The sequence below is a fragment of the Microtus pennsylvanicus genome, chromosome 11 (genome assembly GCF_037038515.1).
Source record: "Microtus pennsylvanicus isolate mMicPen1 chromosome 11, mMicPen1.hap1, whole genome shotgun sequence".
NCBI lineage: Eukaryota > Metazoa > Chordata > Mammalia > Rodentia > Cricetidae > Microtus > Microtus pennsylvanicus.
The window spans coordinates 9,568,420-9,589,166 of NC_134589.1; the positions used below are offsets into that span (position 1 = coordinate 9,568,420).

The window sequence follows — 20,747 nt, forward strand, 5'->3', positions numbered from 1 at the left end:
GGCTTGAGAAACATGAAAAAAAAAAAAGAAAAGAAAACTGGCCCTCAGCCCATCTCACTTACAGCAGCAGACAGAATCTATGATGGGAAGACTCCTCTCCACAACAGTCTCCAAAGCTGCTCTTTCTGGAGCCACGCTGTATCAAGCACACAGATGGGCAGAGGATCTCAACACCCCCCCCACAAATGGATTGTTTGGATTTGTTTACACTGAAAGGATAAAGGGAAAAACTGATGGGGGGACAAGCCAACTTTTAGAACCCTGTCATATAGTGGTATTTTCTCATCTCTGCTGGACTACCACTAAAATAAAATGTTGTCACTATAATGTCCAAAATAAAACTGATGAAAATTGAAAATTGGATTGTTTATTAAGTGACAACTTTAAAAAAAAATCAAGAGACTAGACAGAGGTCCTGCTCTAGCAGAGGACCCAAGTTCTGTTCCCAGCATCCATGGGTGGCTCAAACTCCTGTGACAGCAGCTCCAGGGAGATCTAAGGCCTCCAGCCTCTGAGGGCATCAGCTCTCATGCAGTTACGCAGAGGCACGTAATTTAAAAAAAAAAGTTATTTTCTGTATATGGGCGTTTTCCCTGTATAGATGTCTGTGTACCGTCTGCACGCAGCGACCACAGAGGCCAGAAGAATGTGTCACAAATGTGTCTCATCACTGGGATTGGAGTTAGGACACCAGATCTCACACAACCCAGGCTGGCCTAAAGCTAACTGTACAGCCAGAGATGACCTTGAATTTCCGATCCCTGTGCCTTCGCCTGAGTCCGGGATCAGAGGCACGTACCACTGTACCTGGTTAGTAATTGATACAATAAAGTATACTTGTACTTTTTAAAAAAAATTAAGAGGAAAAGTAGCTAAGAAGCTAACCTAGGTATTAACAGCAACATAAGAGGAAGGTGACAAGTCCAGTGGCCCACGTCTGTAACCCCACACTCAGGAGGCTACTGCTGTGCCAAAACCTGACAAGGCTCCCAGATGCAGAAGGTGCTCGTCCAGGGAGAGAGAAAGAGCCGTATGGCATCAAGAGGCACAACTGTACTGGCAGTGGTGAGGCAGCTGAAGGAAAAGAAGTGATCCCAAGGCCATCAGGAGCTTGGGTAAACTTCAGGTTCTGTGGAAAGGCAGAACACCTCAGCAGTTTGAAAAAGTTGTATGGGCAAAAAGGGAAATACGGCTGAAGACCAGGGATGTGCCATCACTTGGTGAACAAGGAAGCTAAATGACTGACTGCCAACTGAGCGTGTGCTGTGTATTGCTGGAGCCACTGTTTCTGAATTACTGGGGGTGTTACCCATGAAGCACCATAGAGCTTTGCTGACTGAGAACACAAAACTACAAAATAGAGGGGCTGGAGAGATGGCTCAGAGGTTAAGAGCATTGCCTGCTCTTCCAAAGGTCCTGAGTTCAATTCCCAGCAACCACATGGTGACTCACAACCATCTGTAATGGGGTCTGGTGCCCTCTTCTGGCCTGCAGGCATATGCACAGACAGAATATTGTATACATAATAAATAAATATTAAAAAAAAAAAAACAACTACAAAATAGAGGTGCACGTTAGACTCAACTCTAAATAGCTCTACAGTAAAGTAAAGCTGCCCTTGCTTTTGTGAAACAGTTCTGGAGTGGAAAATACAGTAATTATAGTTCTGGTGAATTCAAAGAAATGCTGCCTCTGCTCTCTGGACACGCCTCAGATGCTGCTGTCGGCACATTCAGCTCAAGACCACATCACACGGGCCGTGCCACGGCCACCTCAAGACCACATCACATGAGCCATGCCACGGCCACCTCAAGACCACATCACATGAGCCATGCCACGGCCACCTCAAGACCACATCACATGAGCCGCGCCACGGCCACCTCAAGACCACATCACATGAGCCGCGCCACGGCCACCTCAAGACCACATCACATGAGCCGCGCCACGGCCACCTCAAGACCACATCACATGAGCCGCGCCACGGCCACCTCAAGACCACATCACATGAGCCGTGCCACGGCCACCTGAAAGTGAAGAGACAGCACTCCCAGGCCACTGCAAGAAGGGACACACAAGGACACTCTGATCTTGTAACTTTATTGAGTGATAAAGATACAGGACTAGGTGATGGCAGGTTTGCAGAACCAGCCTCTGAACAGACCACAGACAAAGCACTGTAAGAGAAGGGCTTGGAAAATCCACGGTCCAAAGGAAAGAAGGCGTGTAGACAAGGACAAGATCTCTAGGAAAGAAAAAACGCACCTGAATTCTCTACCCAGCACACAGCAGCACCTTCAAAGTCTACAGGAACCACCAGTGCATGTGGAAAGAGGGTTCCCAGACTTCAGTGAAACTCCAGCCATGCCCTGCACCAAACTAGCACCAGCTGTGACAGTTGCAGCAAGCCTGTGGTAACACTGCTGAGCGGCTACAGAAACCTGTACCTGCAGTGTGCATTACCACAGCCACCCAGCTACAAGAAGTGAAAATATGGCCAAAAAGGGTAAAGAACTAATTTTTACTTCATATGTATGAGTGTTTTACCTGGCTGTATCTCTGTGTACCGCATGCATTCCTGGTACCAGGAAGCCAGAAAAGGGAGTCTGACCCCTAGAACCAGAGTTATAGACTGCTGTCAGTCTCTATGTGGGTACTGGGAACTGCATACAAGTCCTCTGCAAAAAAACAGCAAGCACACCAGGTGGTGGTGGCACACGTCTTTAATCCCAGCACTCAGGAGGCAGAGGCAGGCGGATCTCTGTGAGTTCGAGGGCAGACAGGGCTACATAGGTGAGACCCTGCCTCACAGACAGACAGACAAGATAGACAGATGGATCGATCTATGTTTGAGGACTGGCAAGACAGCTTAATAAGGGTAAAAAGCTCTTACTGAGCAAGCCCGAACACCTGAGCTTGAACCCTGGCCCTGACCGTGGAGAAATGAACAGACCATAGAGAGCTGTCCTCCACCTCCACACACATGCTATAGCACAAGCTCTCTTTTGTGCGTGTGCACACGTTAAATTAAATTTTAAAAGTGTATTCACCCAGGTGTAGTGGATACCAGAACTCACGAGGCAGGGGATGTCCATTTTGAGTTCCAGGAGACCCAGGGCTATACAGAGACACCCTGTCTCAAAGCAAACAAGCAAATCTACATTCAGGGGTTGTGGGAACAGATCAGTGGAGAACATGTTCTTAGCATGTGGCAAGACTGGATACTGTCCTTAGACTTCCTTCTCAGTGCTCGCTGACAACATCCATCAGCTTCACTCTTACAGAGAGGGGACGTGGAGCTGGTAAGCAGTAGTTCAGCCCTTCTCATCAGCCACGGCCGGGGGATTCTGTGCTTTTATATTTGATAAACAGAATGGATTTAGCAAAAACGTTTAGGTTCCACGAATGAAAGTGTGGGTTCCTTTAACTCTGAACAATCTTCCCACTTGCAGTGCTGGGCAAGTGTCCCACACGTGACCCCATGCACAGCCACCTCACTTCCACTCATCTAGCCGGAGCAGCAGAGGCTCATGCACTCAGAGGCTGCAGTAAGAGGGAGTTGTGACTTCAAGAGAGTGAGACTATTCAAAGAAAAGAAAAGGTAGATGGGGAAGAGGAAGAGAGGAGATAAGGAAGGGAGGGGACTATCACCTTGGTAAGTGAGCACTCGTCAAATGCCTAGCACGTGCAAGGACTGAGCTTCCATCCCCAATGACAGCATAAATGAATAAGGAAATAAATAAATAGCAATTTCATGTAAGCATTCTATTCTATATTTTCTTTTCTAAAAAAATGTATTTGTGTGAAAGTTTGTGGTATTGGGAGGGTGGAATGTGTACGTGCCATAAAGTGCATGTACAGGTCATAGGAACTTTCAGAATGGGCTCTGTCTTCCCAAAGCGGGCTCTAGGGTTAAACCTAGGCTGTCCTGCTTGCACAGTAAGAGCTTCTACCCCCCGAGGCACCTTCCAGCCCTAGCCTATATTTTCTATACAGAAAGTTGTCCCATAGAGTATTTCCTGAAAGAGGGGGTGTGGGCATGAAATTTGAAGGCACTGAACTGAAGTTGTCACAGAAACTAAAACAGTGACAGAAGTTCAAGGCTCGTGGGTACGCCATGAGGCTATCAATGGCTCACATCTACTTTCATGACCGCAAAATACATTTCTCAAAGGCAATTCCAAGTTGAAGTGTACTAGGACAGCTCCAGCAACGCTTCAGAGCTTGGCTAAATTTAGAAGCAAGTCCTTAGTAAATTACAGATAGCTACATAGCCAAAAAGCAGTCGTGAGAGCTTCTAAATTAACTCAGAAATCTGCCCAATGTCTTACAAAGTCTGTTCCATTCAAAATACCCAATGTCTATCCTCAGCAAGCTCTTACAACAGGGCATTAAATATTATTTAGACCTTGAAACCTGGTCTTTGTATCAACCTTAGCATTAAACACAACACCCACTTAAGAACTTAGCTAGACCAGCCTGGTCTACAAGAGCTAGTTCCAGGACAGGCTCCAAAACTACAAAGAAACCCTGTCTCGAAAAACAAAAAAAAAACAAAAAACAAAAAACAAAAAAAAAAGAAGAACTTAGGAAATACTCAGTGATTTCTTTAAAGCCCTTTTAGAAAAACATTATTAATGTATATGTATGCCACAGAGCATGGCCCAGCGAGGTCAGAGGACAACTCAGGTTGTCATGTTCACCAAGCCATCTCAGCAGTCCTATAATCTACTGGTATTTGTAGATATAACATATCAAGGTAGGTAATTTTAAGAAATCATCAACTCGGGAGGCAGAGGCAGTCAGAGCTTTATGAGTTTAAGACCAGCCTGATCTACAGAGTGACAGGACTGTCAGGACTATATAGAAAAATCCTGTCTCAAAAAAACCAACAAAAAGAATTCATCAAAATGCTAGTGTATCATAACACAAACACAGAAAAAGTAACTAAATCTAAAGGATCATCTATAGGAGACTTCCCGAAACATCTCAATCACAAAGCAGAGCACTCTCCATCTCTACGACAGGTCACACTATAAAGCCACAAAACAAGCTCCAATAAATCTAAAAAGATTTAAACCATACAAAGTGAGATCGACAATCACAACAGAATTAAAAGAGAAGCACCTAAAGATTAAACAACATGATCCTCAATAAACAGTAGGTCAAAGAAATAAGGAAAATCAGAAAATAACTTGAAACGAAAACAAAAACTGAGGACCAGTGAGATGGTTCAGCAGGGGAAGGTGCTTACCACCAGGCCTGAAGAACTGAGTTTGAGTCCTGGCACAGAAGGAAAAGAGAGAGCTGATTCTAGCAAGCTGTCCTCTGATCTCCACTCTCAGCATAGTGTGTTTGTGTGCTCGAACATGCAAACACAAATACACACATGAAACACACACACACAAATAATAATTTTAAAAAGGGAAAAATGCTCGCCCAACTTATGGAATGAAGCTAAAGCAGAAAGTGAGACAGAAATTTATGGCTGTCAACATATATATTAAAAAGAAAACCGAAGTTAAACCCCAGCTCTCAGGAGGAATCCGGCTCTATTACTGGTTTGCATCACCGTATTTCAGAGCACAGCAACCGTGACACAGCTGCATACAGTAAACAGGGATGGTGGCTGTACAGACTACGTGTTTCCTGAAAAGTTCTAAAAACTTGAACACTGATGGGGGAAGCTTTTTATAAATTTTCCAATGATGACGAGATTATTTACTTAATTTCAAAAAAGTTACCTGACCACGGGAAAAGCATAACCTCACTTTCCTTACATTCTCCAAGTAAAAGAATTAATCCACCATTCTTAACTTCCAATCTTCAGCTATTTTTCAAAGCCACACATTTTGAGAAACTGACATAGTAAAGCAGACAGATGCTTGACTTGAACCAAAAACTCATCCCAAAAGGGGATGAAGAAAGCTCTGAATTATTAGGAGAGTCAACTGAGCTCTAACAGGAACACATGCCTAAATTTCTAGTCCTTGAGAAGCTGAGACAGCGGGATGTCTGTGACTTTCAGGCCAGAGAGGACCACCACCAGAGGGCTGCATAGCTACTAGCTACACCTTCCAAAAAAAAAAAAAAAAAAGCAACAAAACAAAACAAGTTATCTGTAAGCTGCTGCCCGGAGCTCCACTGGCTGTGCCTTTTCTGTACAAGAGTGTGCGTGCGTTTACAAGCACACCTATTGTTAACACTGGCCAGACAGCAAAAGTCCTCCACCACCCACCCACCGGACTACTGCAAATGAGCACATTCCTGAATGAGGAGGTTTACTGCCTTATTCTACCTGTTTCTCCAAACCCCCAGCAAAGCTTAACTTCATTTAAAGCACGTTTGCAGCATAAACTAAATAAACCTAGTTTGTCTTCCCATCTTTTTCTGGACATGAGTTAGGAATCAATCTAGAAGAGATTCGTCTGGTTTAAAGAAGGAAATCTGGACTAAAACTACTGTATATAGTCAGTATTGGTGGTGCACACCTTTAGTCCAGGCAGAGGCAGAAACAGATCTTTGAGTTGGGGCCAGCCTGGTCTAACTGTTCAGGTGAGCCAAGTATGTGAAGCAAAACCCTATCTCAAAACAAACTACAAAGTATATAGAAATGCATGCCAAGTCCCTCTACTGTCATAATTACTTATTAATCTCATGCCAGTTAGATAGAAAGGCAAATGATCACCTTAAAGAAAGCCACAAAGTAAACCATGCCTCAGAAAACCACCAAGCATTTTAGGTATCAAAGCAGCTTAAGCATTTCACGAATCTGGTTATCACAGTCCCATAAAGCACTACCAGACTGGGAAACAATGTCCTACCACTATCAGGGGACTAAGAACGGAGCAAACAGATGTACTATCAGACCTATTCTGGCTGAGAACTAGAGGCCATTTTCAATAGCTGTCTTAAAGAAGGTGATGTCGGTCCAGGAGTCAGACAGCAGGACAACACAGTATACCCATGTCCCCTTGAGACTAAGAACTAAATTATTAATAGAAACAATCAAGAAACCCAGCAACAGGGAACTAGGAAAGTCAATTATAGAACATTACCTTGATACATTATGTAACCACTAAAAATAATTAGTAAAATATAGGAAAGAGCACGTATTAGATCTGGAGGACACACAGAACTCTATGCATGCTAGACACGCACTGTGCCACTGGGCTACACCTTCGGGTTCCTGTTACACTAGTTTTCTCTATGCACTTCACACATACTCACCTGCATGGACACATGTACTGTTACACTAGTTTTCTCTATGCACTTCCACATACTCACCTGCATGCACACATGTACTGTTACACTAGTTTTCTCTATGCACTCCACACATACTCACCTGCATGCACACATGTGCACACATGTACTGTTACACTAGTTTTCTCTATGCACTTTCACATACTCACCTGCATGCACACATGTGCACACATGTACTGTTACACTAGTTTTCTCTATGCACTCCACACATACTCACCTGCATGCACACATGTGCACACATGTACTGTTACACTAGTTTTCTCTGTGCACTCCACACATACTCACCTGCATGCACACATGTGCACACATGTACTGTTACACTAGTTTTCTCTATGCACTCCACACATACTCACCTGCATGCACACATGTGCACACATGTACTGTTACACTAGTTTTCTCTGTGCACTCCACACATACTCACCTGCATGCACACATGTGCACACATGTACTGTTACACTAGTTTTCTCTGTGCACTTCCACACATACTCACCTGCATGGACACATGTGCACACATGTACTGTTACACTAGTTTTCTCTATGCACTCCACACATACTCACCTGCATGCACACATGTGCACACATGTACTGTTACACTAGTTTTCTCTATGCACTTCCACACATACTCACCTACATGGACACATGTGCACACATGTACTGTTACACTAGTTTTCTCTATGCACTTCCACACATACTCACCTGCATGCACACATGTGCACACATGTACTGTTACACTAGTTTTCTCTATGCACTTCCACACATACTCACCTGCATGCACACATGTGCACACATGTACTGTTACACTAGTTTTCTCTATGCACTCCACACATACTCACCTGCATGCACACATGTGCACACATGTACTGTTACACTAGTTTTCTCTATGCACTTCCACACATACTCACCTACATGGACACATGTGCACACATGTACTGTTACACTAGTTTTCTCTATGCACTTCCACACATACTCACCTGCATGCACACATGTGCACACATGTACTGTTACACTAGTTTTCTCTATGCACTTCCACACATACTCACCTGCATGCACACATGTGCACACATGTACTTGCCAAGCAAGGTGCACAAGTGAAGGTCAGAGGACAACGTCCAGGAGTCAGTCCTCTCCTTCCACCATGTGGGCTCCAGGAATGAACCCACCTTGCTGGGTTTGGCGGCATCTTTACCCATGGAGCCATTTCATTGGCCTGTACTACATAACGATAAAGCTTAGGATCTTTCTGAAATAGTAGTGCTAAAAGGGATTTAAATAGCGTTTGGAGTTTCCTATGTTTTTTTCTAATAATGTATGGTAAAATAAGTTTAAGTGGGTTGGGTCATGCCTCTAATCCCAGCACTTGGGAGGCAGAGGTAGGCAGATCTCTGTGAGTTCAAGACCAGCCTGGTCTACAAGAGCTAGTTCCTTGGCTATCCTGGAACTCGCTCTGTAGACCAGGCTGTGGAGTCTAACTCTTTAGAATACACTATAACTGTCTCTCATCCCACATCCAGAAAGTGGTGAAATAAAGAGTATCTGCCAAGTGGAGCAAGATTTGCCTCAGTCATTTGAGCTTTCCTTTTTTTTTTTTATGTCTCAAAGCTTTGATACTAAGCCCCGACTACGGTGCACTTTAGCCTAAAAGACTTAAAACCAGGGTCCAGAGAGATAGCTCAGCAGTTAGGAGCATGGACTGCTCTGCCTGAGAACCAGAATTTGGATTCCAGTACCCATGTTGGATGGCTTAGTCTCTGAGCCCATGCAGACACCCCTACAATGACAGAGCTCATGGTATTGGTCCTTCATGGGGTTAATGGTGCCAGTCCTTTGGTGCCAGAGAACACTGGAAAAGTTGTTAAGGTCAAGACATCCAGCCCGAGTTCCACAAATGGTGTCTGATCAACAGTAATGTCACCCTACTGTCAGAGAGGCAGAGTGTGAAGTCCCCAAGGAAACACTGCATATCCTCAGTCATGTCTTCCCCAGAAGAAGGAAGTGGGTCTGCATCCCGGCTCCTCAAGATGCAAAGGAACTGAAAGTTCATTCTCAGCACCTATTTGGAAACTCTGTGTTCAGCTGACAAAGTGACTATAAATCTACTTGCCTTGAGAGAACTCAAATCACAAACTGTTATCCTAAAAACTAAGATGAAGCTCGGTGGTAGAGGGACCTGACTTTAATCTAGCACTCGGGAGGCAGAGGCAGGAGGACCTCTGTGAGTTCAAGGCCAGTCTGGTCTACAGAGTTCCAGAACAGTCAGGGCTACACAGAGAAACCTTGTCCCCCAAAACCAAAACCAGCCAATCAACCAAACAACTACAGAGATTCTACCTGACCTCAGTCAGAATAGTGGCCCTGTCTGGCCTCCTCAAGCACTGTACACAGGTGGTTTAAAGAGATACACCTAGAGCCGGGTGGTGGTGGCGCACACCTTCAATCCCAGCACTCGGGAGGCAGAGGCAGGTGGATCTCTGTGAGTTTGAGGCCAGTCTGGTCTACAAGAGCTAGTTCCAGGACAGGCACCAAAACCACAGAGAAACCATGTCTAGGGGAAAAAAAAAAAAAGAGAGAGATACACCTAGGTAAAAACACTCATATAGAGCAAATAAAAATAAATTTAAAAATCTAAAAAAGATTATAAATAAACGCTGAGGATTTGGACAAAAGGGAATCCTATATACACTTCTGATGGGAATGTAAAATACTCCAGCCACTAGGAAAATCAGTATGGGTATTCCTTTAAAATCTGAAGACAAAGCCGATGCGATGGCCCAGCAGGTAAAGGCTCTTGCCATCAAGCTTGATGACCCGAGTTCAATCCCCAGGATCCACATGATGGAAGGAGCAAACCAAAAGCAACAAACTGCCTTCTGATTTAAACATGTGTACTGTGACATGTTCACAATGCACCCCAAACACGACTAACAGAATTTAAAAAAAAACCTGAGGGAAGGAGACAACTAACTTCAAAGTTGTTTTCTGGCCTCCTCAGGCACACCACAGCACACTCATATACACATCATACAAACACACACATCATAAACATGCACACTGCAACACACTCATACACACACAAAAAAGCACATAAAGACAATGATAAATTAAAAATTAACAGCCAGGTGGTGACACACGCCTTTAATCCCAGCACTCAGGAAGTAGAGGCAGGCAGATCTCTAAGCTCGAGGCCAGCCTGGTCTACAGAGCAAGTGCCAGGACAGCCAGGGCTACACAGAGAAACTCTGTCTCAAACAAACCAAAACCAAACAAAAAAGAAGTTAATGGGGCAACTGCGGATAATTCTATTAAGGGAATTAAGTCACTCTCAGAAAGACAAATACCATGTTTTCTCTCATTTGTGATCCTGCAATTTAGATACACTAAAATCACAGACATACATAGATTTACACTGATGACAGAAGTAGAAATGAAATTGTCCAGGGAACAGAGAACAAAATAATGCTGGAAAATATGCTCAAAACACATTATACATGTGAAGCTTTCCATAATATTGCATAATCATTTTTAAAAAGACATACAAAAAAGTAGGGTTTTTTTTCCTAGAATAGAAAAAAGTACTTAAGATACAACACTCTAGTTTAGTCAACATTACCCATAAGTAATCATAAATGCATCTCTCAGTATACCAACACTAGATTTTAAAGCAGCCCTACTTTTTATTTCTTTCCATGTTATATTCAAATATCTGAAGTGAGCCTTATACACGGAAATATAGGCCTGCAGCTGTGATAAAACCAACCAAGCAGACCGGGCTGTGCTCACCAGTGGGCAGTCTTCCTGCACCCACGGGAGATACAGACACCATTAGATGCCAGGTAGAAAGCCCATGATTTTTCCTTTAACATCCTCTTCCTCCTAATAGCCTATACCACACAGGTACTTAGATCACACAATAAAGACTGGAACATTCCAGGCTTGGGACTCTACACCTCCCCTAATAAAAGCCCAAGCTGGGCTGTGCGACGACTCAGCGGGTAAAATGCACTTGTCACCAAGCTTGTTGACCTGAGGCTGACCACCCACAGGAAAGGAAGGACTGACCTCTACACACATGCCGTGGCACCCGTGCCTGTTTCCCCCAAATAAGTAAGGGTAAAAATAAGAATCTAAGTTAAGGGGCCTTTTGTCTTCCAAAACTCTGGAGCTAAGCCTTGGGCCTCCTAGTTCAGTAATGTATTTTTCTTTCAGAGTTGCTGAAGACAGAAAGTGTAGCTTATGCCTCGTCCCCAACAGCCAAGGCAATGAGTCCGGTTCAGGCCTGCTCAGTAAATAAGACACTGAAATAAGCTAAGTGGCAGAGACGGGCGGATGCTCAAAGGGCAGAGAGTGAACCCAAGACCTTCTTCTCAAGCAGTTCAGGAGGACAGTAAAAGCAGTGAGTCACGGACACCTCAATGACTGGAATGCTGGTCCCCTCCAGAACTGAAGAAGGAAGCAAGCAACCTCAATGGAATTCACACAGGTCTGTGGGCTTGAAATGGCCCTGGGATCCCTGTGCAGCGGTGCCTGAAGAACAGTCAAGACATGCTACTGCCGGCCTTTAATCTCAACACTCAGGAGGCAGAGACAGGCAAATGGCTGAGTTTGAGGCCACCCTGATCTACAGAGTGAGTTCCAGGACAGGCTCAAAAAGCTACAGAGAGGGGCTGGAAAGACAGCCCAGTGGTTGAGAGCATTGGTTGCTCTTCCAGAGGACCCGGGTTCAATTCCCAGCACCCATATGGCAGCTCACACCAGTCTGTAACTCTAGTTCCAGGAGATCTGATGCCAATGCACATAAAGTTAAAGAAATGTTTTGTTTTTTTTTTTAAAAAAAGCTACAGAGAAACCCTGTCTCAAAAAAAAAAAAAGGCATCCCTACAAGGCAGTTTTATAGGACCAATGCTAAAAATACAAAGGACTTTTTCACATGCCTAGCAAGTGCTGCACCTCTGAGCTACAAACCCGGTCCCTTTCTCTGCCACAACAGTGAGGGACTTAAGTGCATCTCAACCATGCAAAGGCCTGGAGCGCGCAGGGAAAAGTCTTCTCTTTCTTGAGTACCTCTGCTCTCCAGGCAAAACACAAGCTTCAGGAGAGAAGGACAAGTAACAACACCAGCACAGGCAACACATGTGTCATCTCAAAACAGAACAAGCAAAGAAACACACAAACCAAAAAAACCCCAAAACAAACAAAACAAAAAACAAAGAGGAAAAGAAAAGGAACAACAAATATCTCCCTATTTCAATTAAAGTTTAAGTGTCCCACACCACTGCAGCCCTTTGAGCCCAGAGCTATCAAATGATATCAAAGTGAGTGATGACGTGGGCTTACTCCGAAGAAAGGAAGAAAACTGCTTGTTTGTTTTACCAACAGTTCTTCACCCAGAGCGCCCCTCCTCCTCGTGAAGCTGTGTCAGAGCTGAGACAAAGGACAGTCACTGTGTCACACACTCACACTCGCTTGCACTTGCTCTCGCTCTCTGGAGTGGAGCCACAAGATTACTAACAAACAGCTAATGGCCACCGTTCAAAAGCAATAATGGCATCATGACCTCATATCCCAGTTATCTACCGAATTGGAAAGAACTAAGTGTATGGCTTTCTCTCCCAAACAGAATGCGAAAGTAAATGGGAACATTCTGATTCACCTTCCTCATCATAAAAATTCCCAGGAGGACATGAACAATGTGTCAAACATTTATGGTCTAGATGCAGGGCAAACTCAAGAGACAGCACCAGGGGTGGTGGTGTTCAGGGTCCCCGGTTTTGTTTTCATTTGTAGATGTGGTGTTAACAGGCAATGGGGATGCACTGACAAGAAGACTATGAACCGCCAGCCCTGCAAGTCCAAGTTACCAGGGGAGGTCTAATGGGAACCCTAGCATTACAGCACAACACAACACAATGTGTCAGGCACGGTGGAGCTCACCTATAATCTTGGGCTACATAATGAATTCTAAGCAAGCCTGGCCTAAAAAAAAATAAATAAATAAATAAGAACTCTGTTTCCAAAAAGCCAAACCAAATAAACAAAACCCCTGGTTCTTAAGGGTTTTGTACAGGCTGCAAACGTTGAGTGCCTGAGTAACAGCCTCACTCTGAGACAGCACAAGTGATTATCTCCTGCACACAGTAAGCACAGAGCAGATGACCTCTGTGCCAATGGCAGAGTCATTCAGTAGCAGGACTTCCCTCTCTGAGTCCTAGCACTCTAAGAAACCAGCAATGGGCTCTGAAGCCAGGGCTGATTCTGTCCATCTCTCAAACAGCTTTGTGTCACAACCAAGGGGCTAACTTCTGGAGCAGCCTTTCAGCACTGCCTTACGCACATGCAGGTCAACTGACATTTAGCCTCTCTCCCTGGTCACTGTAACAGTTTCAGAGCCCAGCTCCTTGATGTGGAAAATGTGTAACAGTTTCCTATGAGATTGAAACATTCCATCCTACAGGTAAGATCTTTAAAAAGGGAAATAAGCAATTCAAAATAGCTGCAGGAAGTCCCTGAAACTGACTAGATTCACTAGGCCCCTCCTTGCCAGAGTAAGCAATAAAAACCGAGTGTCTCCTTCTCAGTAGCCATGGGACAAGAAAAGGCTCAGAGGAGAGGCGCTGTAGACTCTGAGACCAGACCAGCTGCCTGCAAGAGGTTTAGAGCAGTGTCCGCCTGCAGGCTGTCCAGGGTGCTCCAGGTTTTCCAGCTTGTATGAACTGTGACAGGCTGGAGCGGGACCTGGTGGTACAGCTGTCTTTGAGTCATGTCTGCTCCTGTAAGTAACCCCTCACCCATATTCCTGTAAGTAACTCCAATAAAACCTCCTGGCTCACTGAGCTGGACTTTGGTCTGTCGTGGGCTCCCTATCTGTGCATTTCCTCAGGAAAAGTTGTCACATAATAATATTCCCTCACTTTGAGCACTGAGGGCAGACTTGATCACTATCCATAGATTCACATAATGAGTCTTTATAGTTCTTCCCATAAATCACGTTTTCACTTTCTTCCTCTAGAAAATCAAAGAGTAGCACTTGGGTAGGGGAAAAAAAAAGCAAAAAAGCAGGGAAGCCACAAATATCTAGACTAGGGCTCTGAGGAAAGAATATCAAAACTTGAGACACAGGCAGCATTCAAAATATTAAGCTTTAGTTTCCGCACTTGTAGTCCATACACTCTTAGACAACACTCGCCCTGTAAAGAAAAGCGATAACCAAAAGGGTGAGCTGCTCCAGCCGACTGCGTACATCACCGTGTGCTAGGTCACTGCACGGCCCAGTAAGCTCCAAACCGCGAAGAGGCTCACTTCTAATCTGTATCCATCTTTTACGCAATTAGACTTTAATTCTCAGTAATTGCTCAAGTTCCTCTAAAGAAAGCCAAAATCTAAAGTGTATAAGGGCAAGTTAAACACTGTTATGTGGAACTCCATTAGTTTTTTTCTCAGAAATGAAAGGCAATGAACTCTTCAGTGAGTTTAGGCATATACTCACCCTCTCCCTAAGCAGCTTCTAATCTAGGGCCCCATGACAAGAGGCAGAGTCTTCTGGCTATGCACAGCAAGACTAGAGGAATGCTTTTACATAAATTATTCACGTTCAGGATTTAAAAACATTCCTTGTGGGTTTTTTTAAAATACAACTTCACAAGGTAAAGCCATCACTCATGATCCCTTCCGACTTTGCCTGTGTCAATAAACAGACAGACAGACATCACACAAAGGCAGTTAAGGAGCACACACCACACCACTCTCCTATGCCACATTTAGTAATCGCTCGGCATCTACTACGGCAAGCTGTCCAATTAAACCTGGTGATGGATGTTAAAGTGTGCACTGAGGAAAGAAAGCACAGCGTCTTTGTGTGTTACCAGGGTGAGGAAAGGCAGCCAAGCACGAGAGGCAACCACATCAGCACTCACCTTAAGGATGTCCCCCCTTTTGAAGCTCAGCTCATCGTCAGCAGTAGCTTTGAAGTCATATTTGGCGATGGCTTCCATTCTGAGCGCCTCTCAGTGCTCAGCAGCCTGAAGCAGGGGGGAAGGGAATCTTCCCTGCTGAAGAGCTCTGGGTTCAGCCTTTCCGATTCTGGGGCTATTCTTGCACACTGGGACACACAATGCCACCCTGAATCAGAAGAGCGATGATTAAGAGAAGTGGCCAGATCGAAGGCAGCCCCGCCCTGCCAATTGGCCTGCACTCCCAGCCCCCACGCCCCCTGGCTCCGCTGGGCTCAGCCCCCTCCTCCTCCCTTCCAGGCAACAGCTCTCCTTCTTCCTCTTTTCAGCCTCAGCCCCAGGCGACTGACAGGCCCAGCGGCCAATGGCGGCAGCTGCTTAAGCTATTCCAGAATACACTTCCTCTTCCTTCCCGCAGGGTGTAAGCTCCAGAGCCGGCGTCGGTCTCAGCCTTTCCCCTAACACCCCTTCACACAACTCCCGCACCCAAGGCAGGCCGGGCAAAGCAAGGCTCCGGAGGTGCTTACACGGGCCCCCCTCCCTTTCCCCGCCACCGGCTGGTGTCCTGAGGACCAGAACGCTCCCATTCTCCGTCAGAGCCATGCAGGACTTGGGTATTAAGAGGCTCTAGTCTACTGAAACTAAAGCTTGACCTGTTCTCAAAAGGAGGTGAGAGAGCGAGCCTAGAATACTTCTTACCCACCAACAGCGATACTAGGAGCACTAGCATCGTCCACACCGGCCTGTCGCTTGGTCACCAGAGGACTCAAGGAATCTGCTCTTGCACAAGATACCCCAGACTCTAGTCCTTGAAATAGGTGATCCAGGTTTAACATTCAGGAACAGCCTCTACTTTACTTCTGTTTGTTTGTTTTTCCAGACAGGGGTTTCTTTGTAGCTTTGGAGCTGTACTTTACTTCTAAACAGCACAAGAGCAGAGTTGATCTAATTTATACTTAAAAGTAATCCCTCTCTCCGGGCGGTGGCAGCGCAAATCTTTAATCCAAGCACTGGGGAGGCAGAGGCAGGGGGATCTCTGTGAGTTCGAGGCCAGCCTGGTCTACAGAGCAAGTTCCAGGACAGGCTGCAAAGCTACAGAGAAACCCTGTCTCGAAGAACAAACAAACAAGTACCCCTTTCAGCAAATCTGAGCCATCAAGTTATATCTGGGGCAGCAGGAGGAAGGGTTTCACACCAGAGTTATGGCTGGCCTGACATCCATATATACACCAGTCTGGCCAAGAATTTGAGGTGATCCGCCTGATTGGTCCCCAGAGTGCAGAGACGCACGTTCCCCACCTCAAATGTCTTCTCTGGGGGACAGGTTAAGTACAGGCTGGTACCAGATGGTCCGACCCCAGTCTCATCCAGTTCCTACTCTGCTTTCCTCCGTCAGGAGAGCCCTGCAGTGAGTGAGCAGCCTTCTGTCGGTGGACCATTTCTCCATGTGAAGTCCTAGGTCAGAACTTCCCCACGGTGTATCCACTGACAGTGACCTGGGACGGACGGTGTGGCCACGATCAGGGGCGTCATCTTGATCTCCGCATAGTTAAGGGAGGATGAAACCCCTACTCCGGTTTGCAGTCACAGTTCACATACAAACTAGACAAACACAAACAAGAGCCCTGGCAGAAGGGAGAGGATTGTTGACAGTGGCACCTTTCTTGGCTAGTTACCACCCAGCAGCTCCCTTTGAGGGGCACGAGTGATTATTACTCTTGTTCTAAAGTTAACATTTGGAGCATTACTCAAACATTCGGCAGCAAATGGGCTACGCAGCAGACCGGCTGGAGATGTGAGTGCTACCAGGGGAGAGATCTCCCGAGGAATGTCCTCAGCCAAGTCTGAAGGCCACCACCCTAGCAAACCACACTGCTGCTTGTTCTTCACGGCCATACCTTTGTGTGTCTATGTGGTGCTGACTCTCAGGAGAAGAGGAAGAAAAAGTCTGAGCAAATATAAAAGTTTTAAAAATCAAATGTTAGCCCCAGTATCCTAAAATTCTCAATATAGTCTCTGTAGTTATTTTTAATAGATTAAACTATATCTACAATTTTTAAGTATGTGTGTGTTTTGACTGCAGGTACATCTGTGTATCACATGCATGCCTGGTGCCCAAGGAGACCAGAAAAGGGTGTTGGATCTCCTGGAGCGAAATTAAAGGTAGTTTGAGAGCTGCCCCGTGTGTGAGTACCGAGATTCAAAAACAGGTTCCCAGAAGAGAATTAGCTATCTTTCCAGCACTGACACCAACTCATTGCTTTGATTTGCATTTATGCTTTGTTTTGTTGTTTAACTTCCAGTGACTTGTCAGGCTCTATTCAAGATCCCCTCCCCCCTTTCTCTCTCTGATTGTTCAGTCTATCTTAGAAGGTAGCTATTATCCCATTTTCTGGTCAGAAAACTGCATCTCGTTTAAAAGGCTTGCTCGGTTTAAAAAGCCAAGCGGTGGTGGCGCACACCTTTAATCCCAGCACTTGGGAGGCAGAGGCAGGCGGATCTCTGTGAGTTCGAGACCAGCCTGGTCTACAAGAGCTAGTTCCAGGACAGGCTCCAAAACCACAGAGAAACCCTGTCTCGAAAAACCAAAAAAAAAGGTTTGCTCGGTATTATAGGTATAACTGATAGGATCATTACTTGAATGAATGGCATTTCTCCTGCCTCTCCAGACCATGAAGACTCAACAGTAAGCTATGCTGGCTGGCCTAGTGCCACGGAGAGGGAGAGAGAATTTAGAGAAAGAGAACAGAATTTTATCAAATCCTTTAGGCTGCATTTTCAGATACAATTCACTTCAACAATTACAACTGTATTTTCCACTTTACTGCATGTGATGGGCTCTCGAGATGTATGCTAACCGCTTAGAGCCGCTCTCATTAGGAATGCTAATGTGCCCAGCCACTTCATTTCTTGAGAAGAGCAGTGTCAGCTCTGGTAGGAGCTAGAGAGACAGCACAGTGGGAAAGCATGTGCTTAGCACACTTGATTGAACTCTGGCTCAATCACCAGGCAGTGTGTGTGCACGCACATGTGCGCACATGCAAATTGGGTACCCGTGTTTGTCTTTAGGTTTCTTTCCTTTAATAGTGTTGTGTATAGCACAGTGTATGGTGTTGTTGCTGACTTTAATGGAAGGTTGGGATTCCTTGGTTATGGATAACCTAATCTAATCTCTTCAGGTTTTCTAAGTCAAATGCTAATTTTATTTGCCACAGACAGAAAGTATTGATTTGATTTTCTCACATTTATCTATCTGTGTGTGCATGTGGGAGTTGGTTCTCTCCTTCCACCAAGTAGGTTCCAGGGACAGAACTCGGGTCAGCAGGCTTGGTAGCAGCATTTACCTGCTGAGCCCTCTCAATGGCTTATGGTTTGATGTTCTGTTAAGTGATTATTTGAATAGTTTCAACTTTTACAAGTGTTAGACATTTTTGTTTTGTTTTTTAAGATAAAGTCTTACTATGGTTTGTGCTAGTCCTGAACTCAGAGTTGTCCCCCTGCCTTAGCCTCTCAGATGCGAGGATTACAGGTCTGAACCAGAGTGCTAAAAAGGCTCACTCTACACCTTGAATGCAGCTGCAGGAAAGCAGGGTCTGAGAACTATCTCACCATTTGTGTCTAGAGACAGATAGCACCTCTTGTAGCCCAGGCTGGTTTCCAACTCTATGTACCAGAGGATGACCTAACCTGATCTGTTTTCACCTACCAAGTGCTGGGATTACAGGCATGCACCACCACACCCTGTTAGTGTAGTACAGGGATCCAATCTGGGCTCCTGTATGCTTGGCAAACACACTATGGACCAAGCCTCAGCCCTAGCCTGACTTGTACTTTTTGTTTTTTGAGACAGGGTTTCTCTGTATAGCCTTGACTGTCCTGGAACTCACTCCTAGATCAGACTGGCCTCAAACTCACAGAGATCTGCCTGCCTCTGCGTCCCAGTGCTGGGACTAAAGGTGTGTGCCACCATGACCCAGCCTGACCTTGTACTTTCTTTGCTGTTCAGTTGTGTTGCAGATGTCTCAAATTTTGATCCACTTAAAGTGCATGTCCTTTTGCTACATGTATCTTGACATGTACTTCTGAGTTTTATTGATTCCTGCATGAGGTCCTCCTAATGGGGAATTTATTCTTTTAATTCAGGTATTTGTATGTAAACTTACAAAGGCTGTCTATTTTAAATCAGCCCATTTGGGGACTAATTTATTGTGGGGCCAGCTTGACAAACTTTTCCTGGAGAAGACACAGCATACAAGTCTACTCGCCCCAGATAGGGACCAAAGTATGGAAGCCACCGAAGTCCAACTTGGTGAACCAATGAGTTTTACTGGAGCGAGTTACAGGAATATGGGTGAGGGGTTACTCACAGGAGCAGACATGACTCAAAGACAGCTGCACCACCATATCCCATTCCAGCCTGGGTGACAAAGCTGGGAGCCTGGAGAGCACTGCATAGCCGCAGGCAGCTAAACAGGTTGGAGAGGGTCTGACCTTCCGCAGCTCCACTGGTTTCTGCTTCTTCCAAGCAGCTGGTCTGGTCTAAAGAGTCTTCTTTGCAACATGGTTTCTCTTAGTCCAAAAGGGACTCAGATTTCATTACTCCTCTGGCAGGGAGAGGCCTAGTGAATCTCTTCAGTTTCAGGGACTTCTGCAGCTATTTTGAGTTGTCTGCCTTCCTACTAAAAGTGCTTCCCTGTAGGATGGAATCTTTCAAATGATTCAATCTCAGAGGCAACATTTACATTACAGAACACTGCTGAGTTCTGCCATAACCTAATTTTAAAAAGATACCCCTACCAAGTACAGTAGCATAAGCCTAAAACTCTAGCACTGGGCTAAAGCTGAAGCAGAACAATTCAGTTTGAAGTGGGGGCTATACACATTGGCGCATACCTTTAATCCCAGCAATTGGGCAGCAGAGGCAGGAGTATCTCTGTGAGTTTGAGGCCAGCCTGGTCTGCATAGTGAGGGCCGGAGAAGCCAGGCCTACAGAATCCCTGCCTCAAAATAAATAAAGGTTTGAGGTCAACCTGGACTACATGCATACATACACATACATAGGTATGTATGTATATAAAATCAAGACCTTGTCCCAAAAAAGTACTTGGATAAAGAATTGTTTCTAGTCAATTTATTGTCAGGTAATGTTTATTCATACAAATTTTAAGAATCACTGCTAAGATCTGACTGGAGTCTTAAGCAAATTTTGAAATTTGCATTCCAGAAAATGCACCATGTCTGAACAAAATACAAATGATACGTATTTAACTTGGCACAACTCTGGGGAAAACCGGCTTTGACAAACACAAAGCAACACATCTCAATCATCACTGGCCAGAGGGTAAAGCTCCTCAGTAGGTTCTAACTTCTGTCCAAGAGTATGACGGCCCTGTCCTGCAGCCACCTGTCCCAAGTCTAAGGCTCCATAACGCTGCTGCACGTGACCTAACAGGAATCACTGAAGAGACCTCAGGGAGCCAATAAGCCACCACTTAAAACCCAACAATTGAGCTAGAGAGATGGGCTAAAGACCTAACAGCTCAG

General features: G+C 45.2%; 1 protein-coding gene across 1 annotated transcript in view; it reads right to left on the reverse strand.

The window, feature by feature from the left end:
• Positions 1-20,747, reverse strand: part of Grb2 (growth factor receptor bound protein 2) — a 62,443-nt gene that overhangs the window by 39,841 nt on the left and 1,855 nt on the right. Inside the window, exon 2 of the mRNA XM_075990083.1 lies at positions 15,168-15,372. Coding sequence (XP_075846198.1) covers positions 15,168-15,245 — 78 coding nt within the window. The 5' untranslated portion in view covers positions 15,246-15,372. The remainder of the gene's footprint in view (positions 1-15,167; positions 15,373-20,747) is intronic.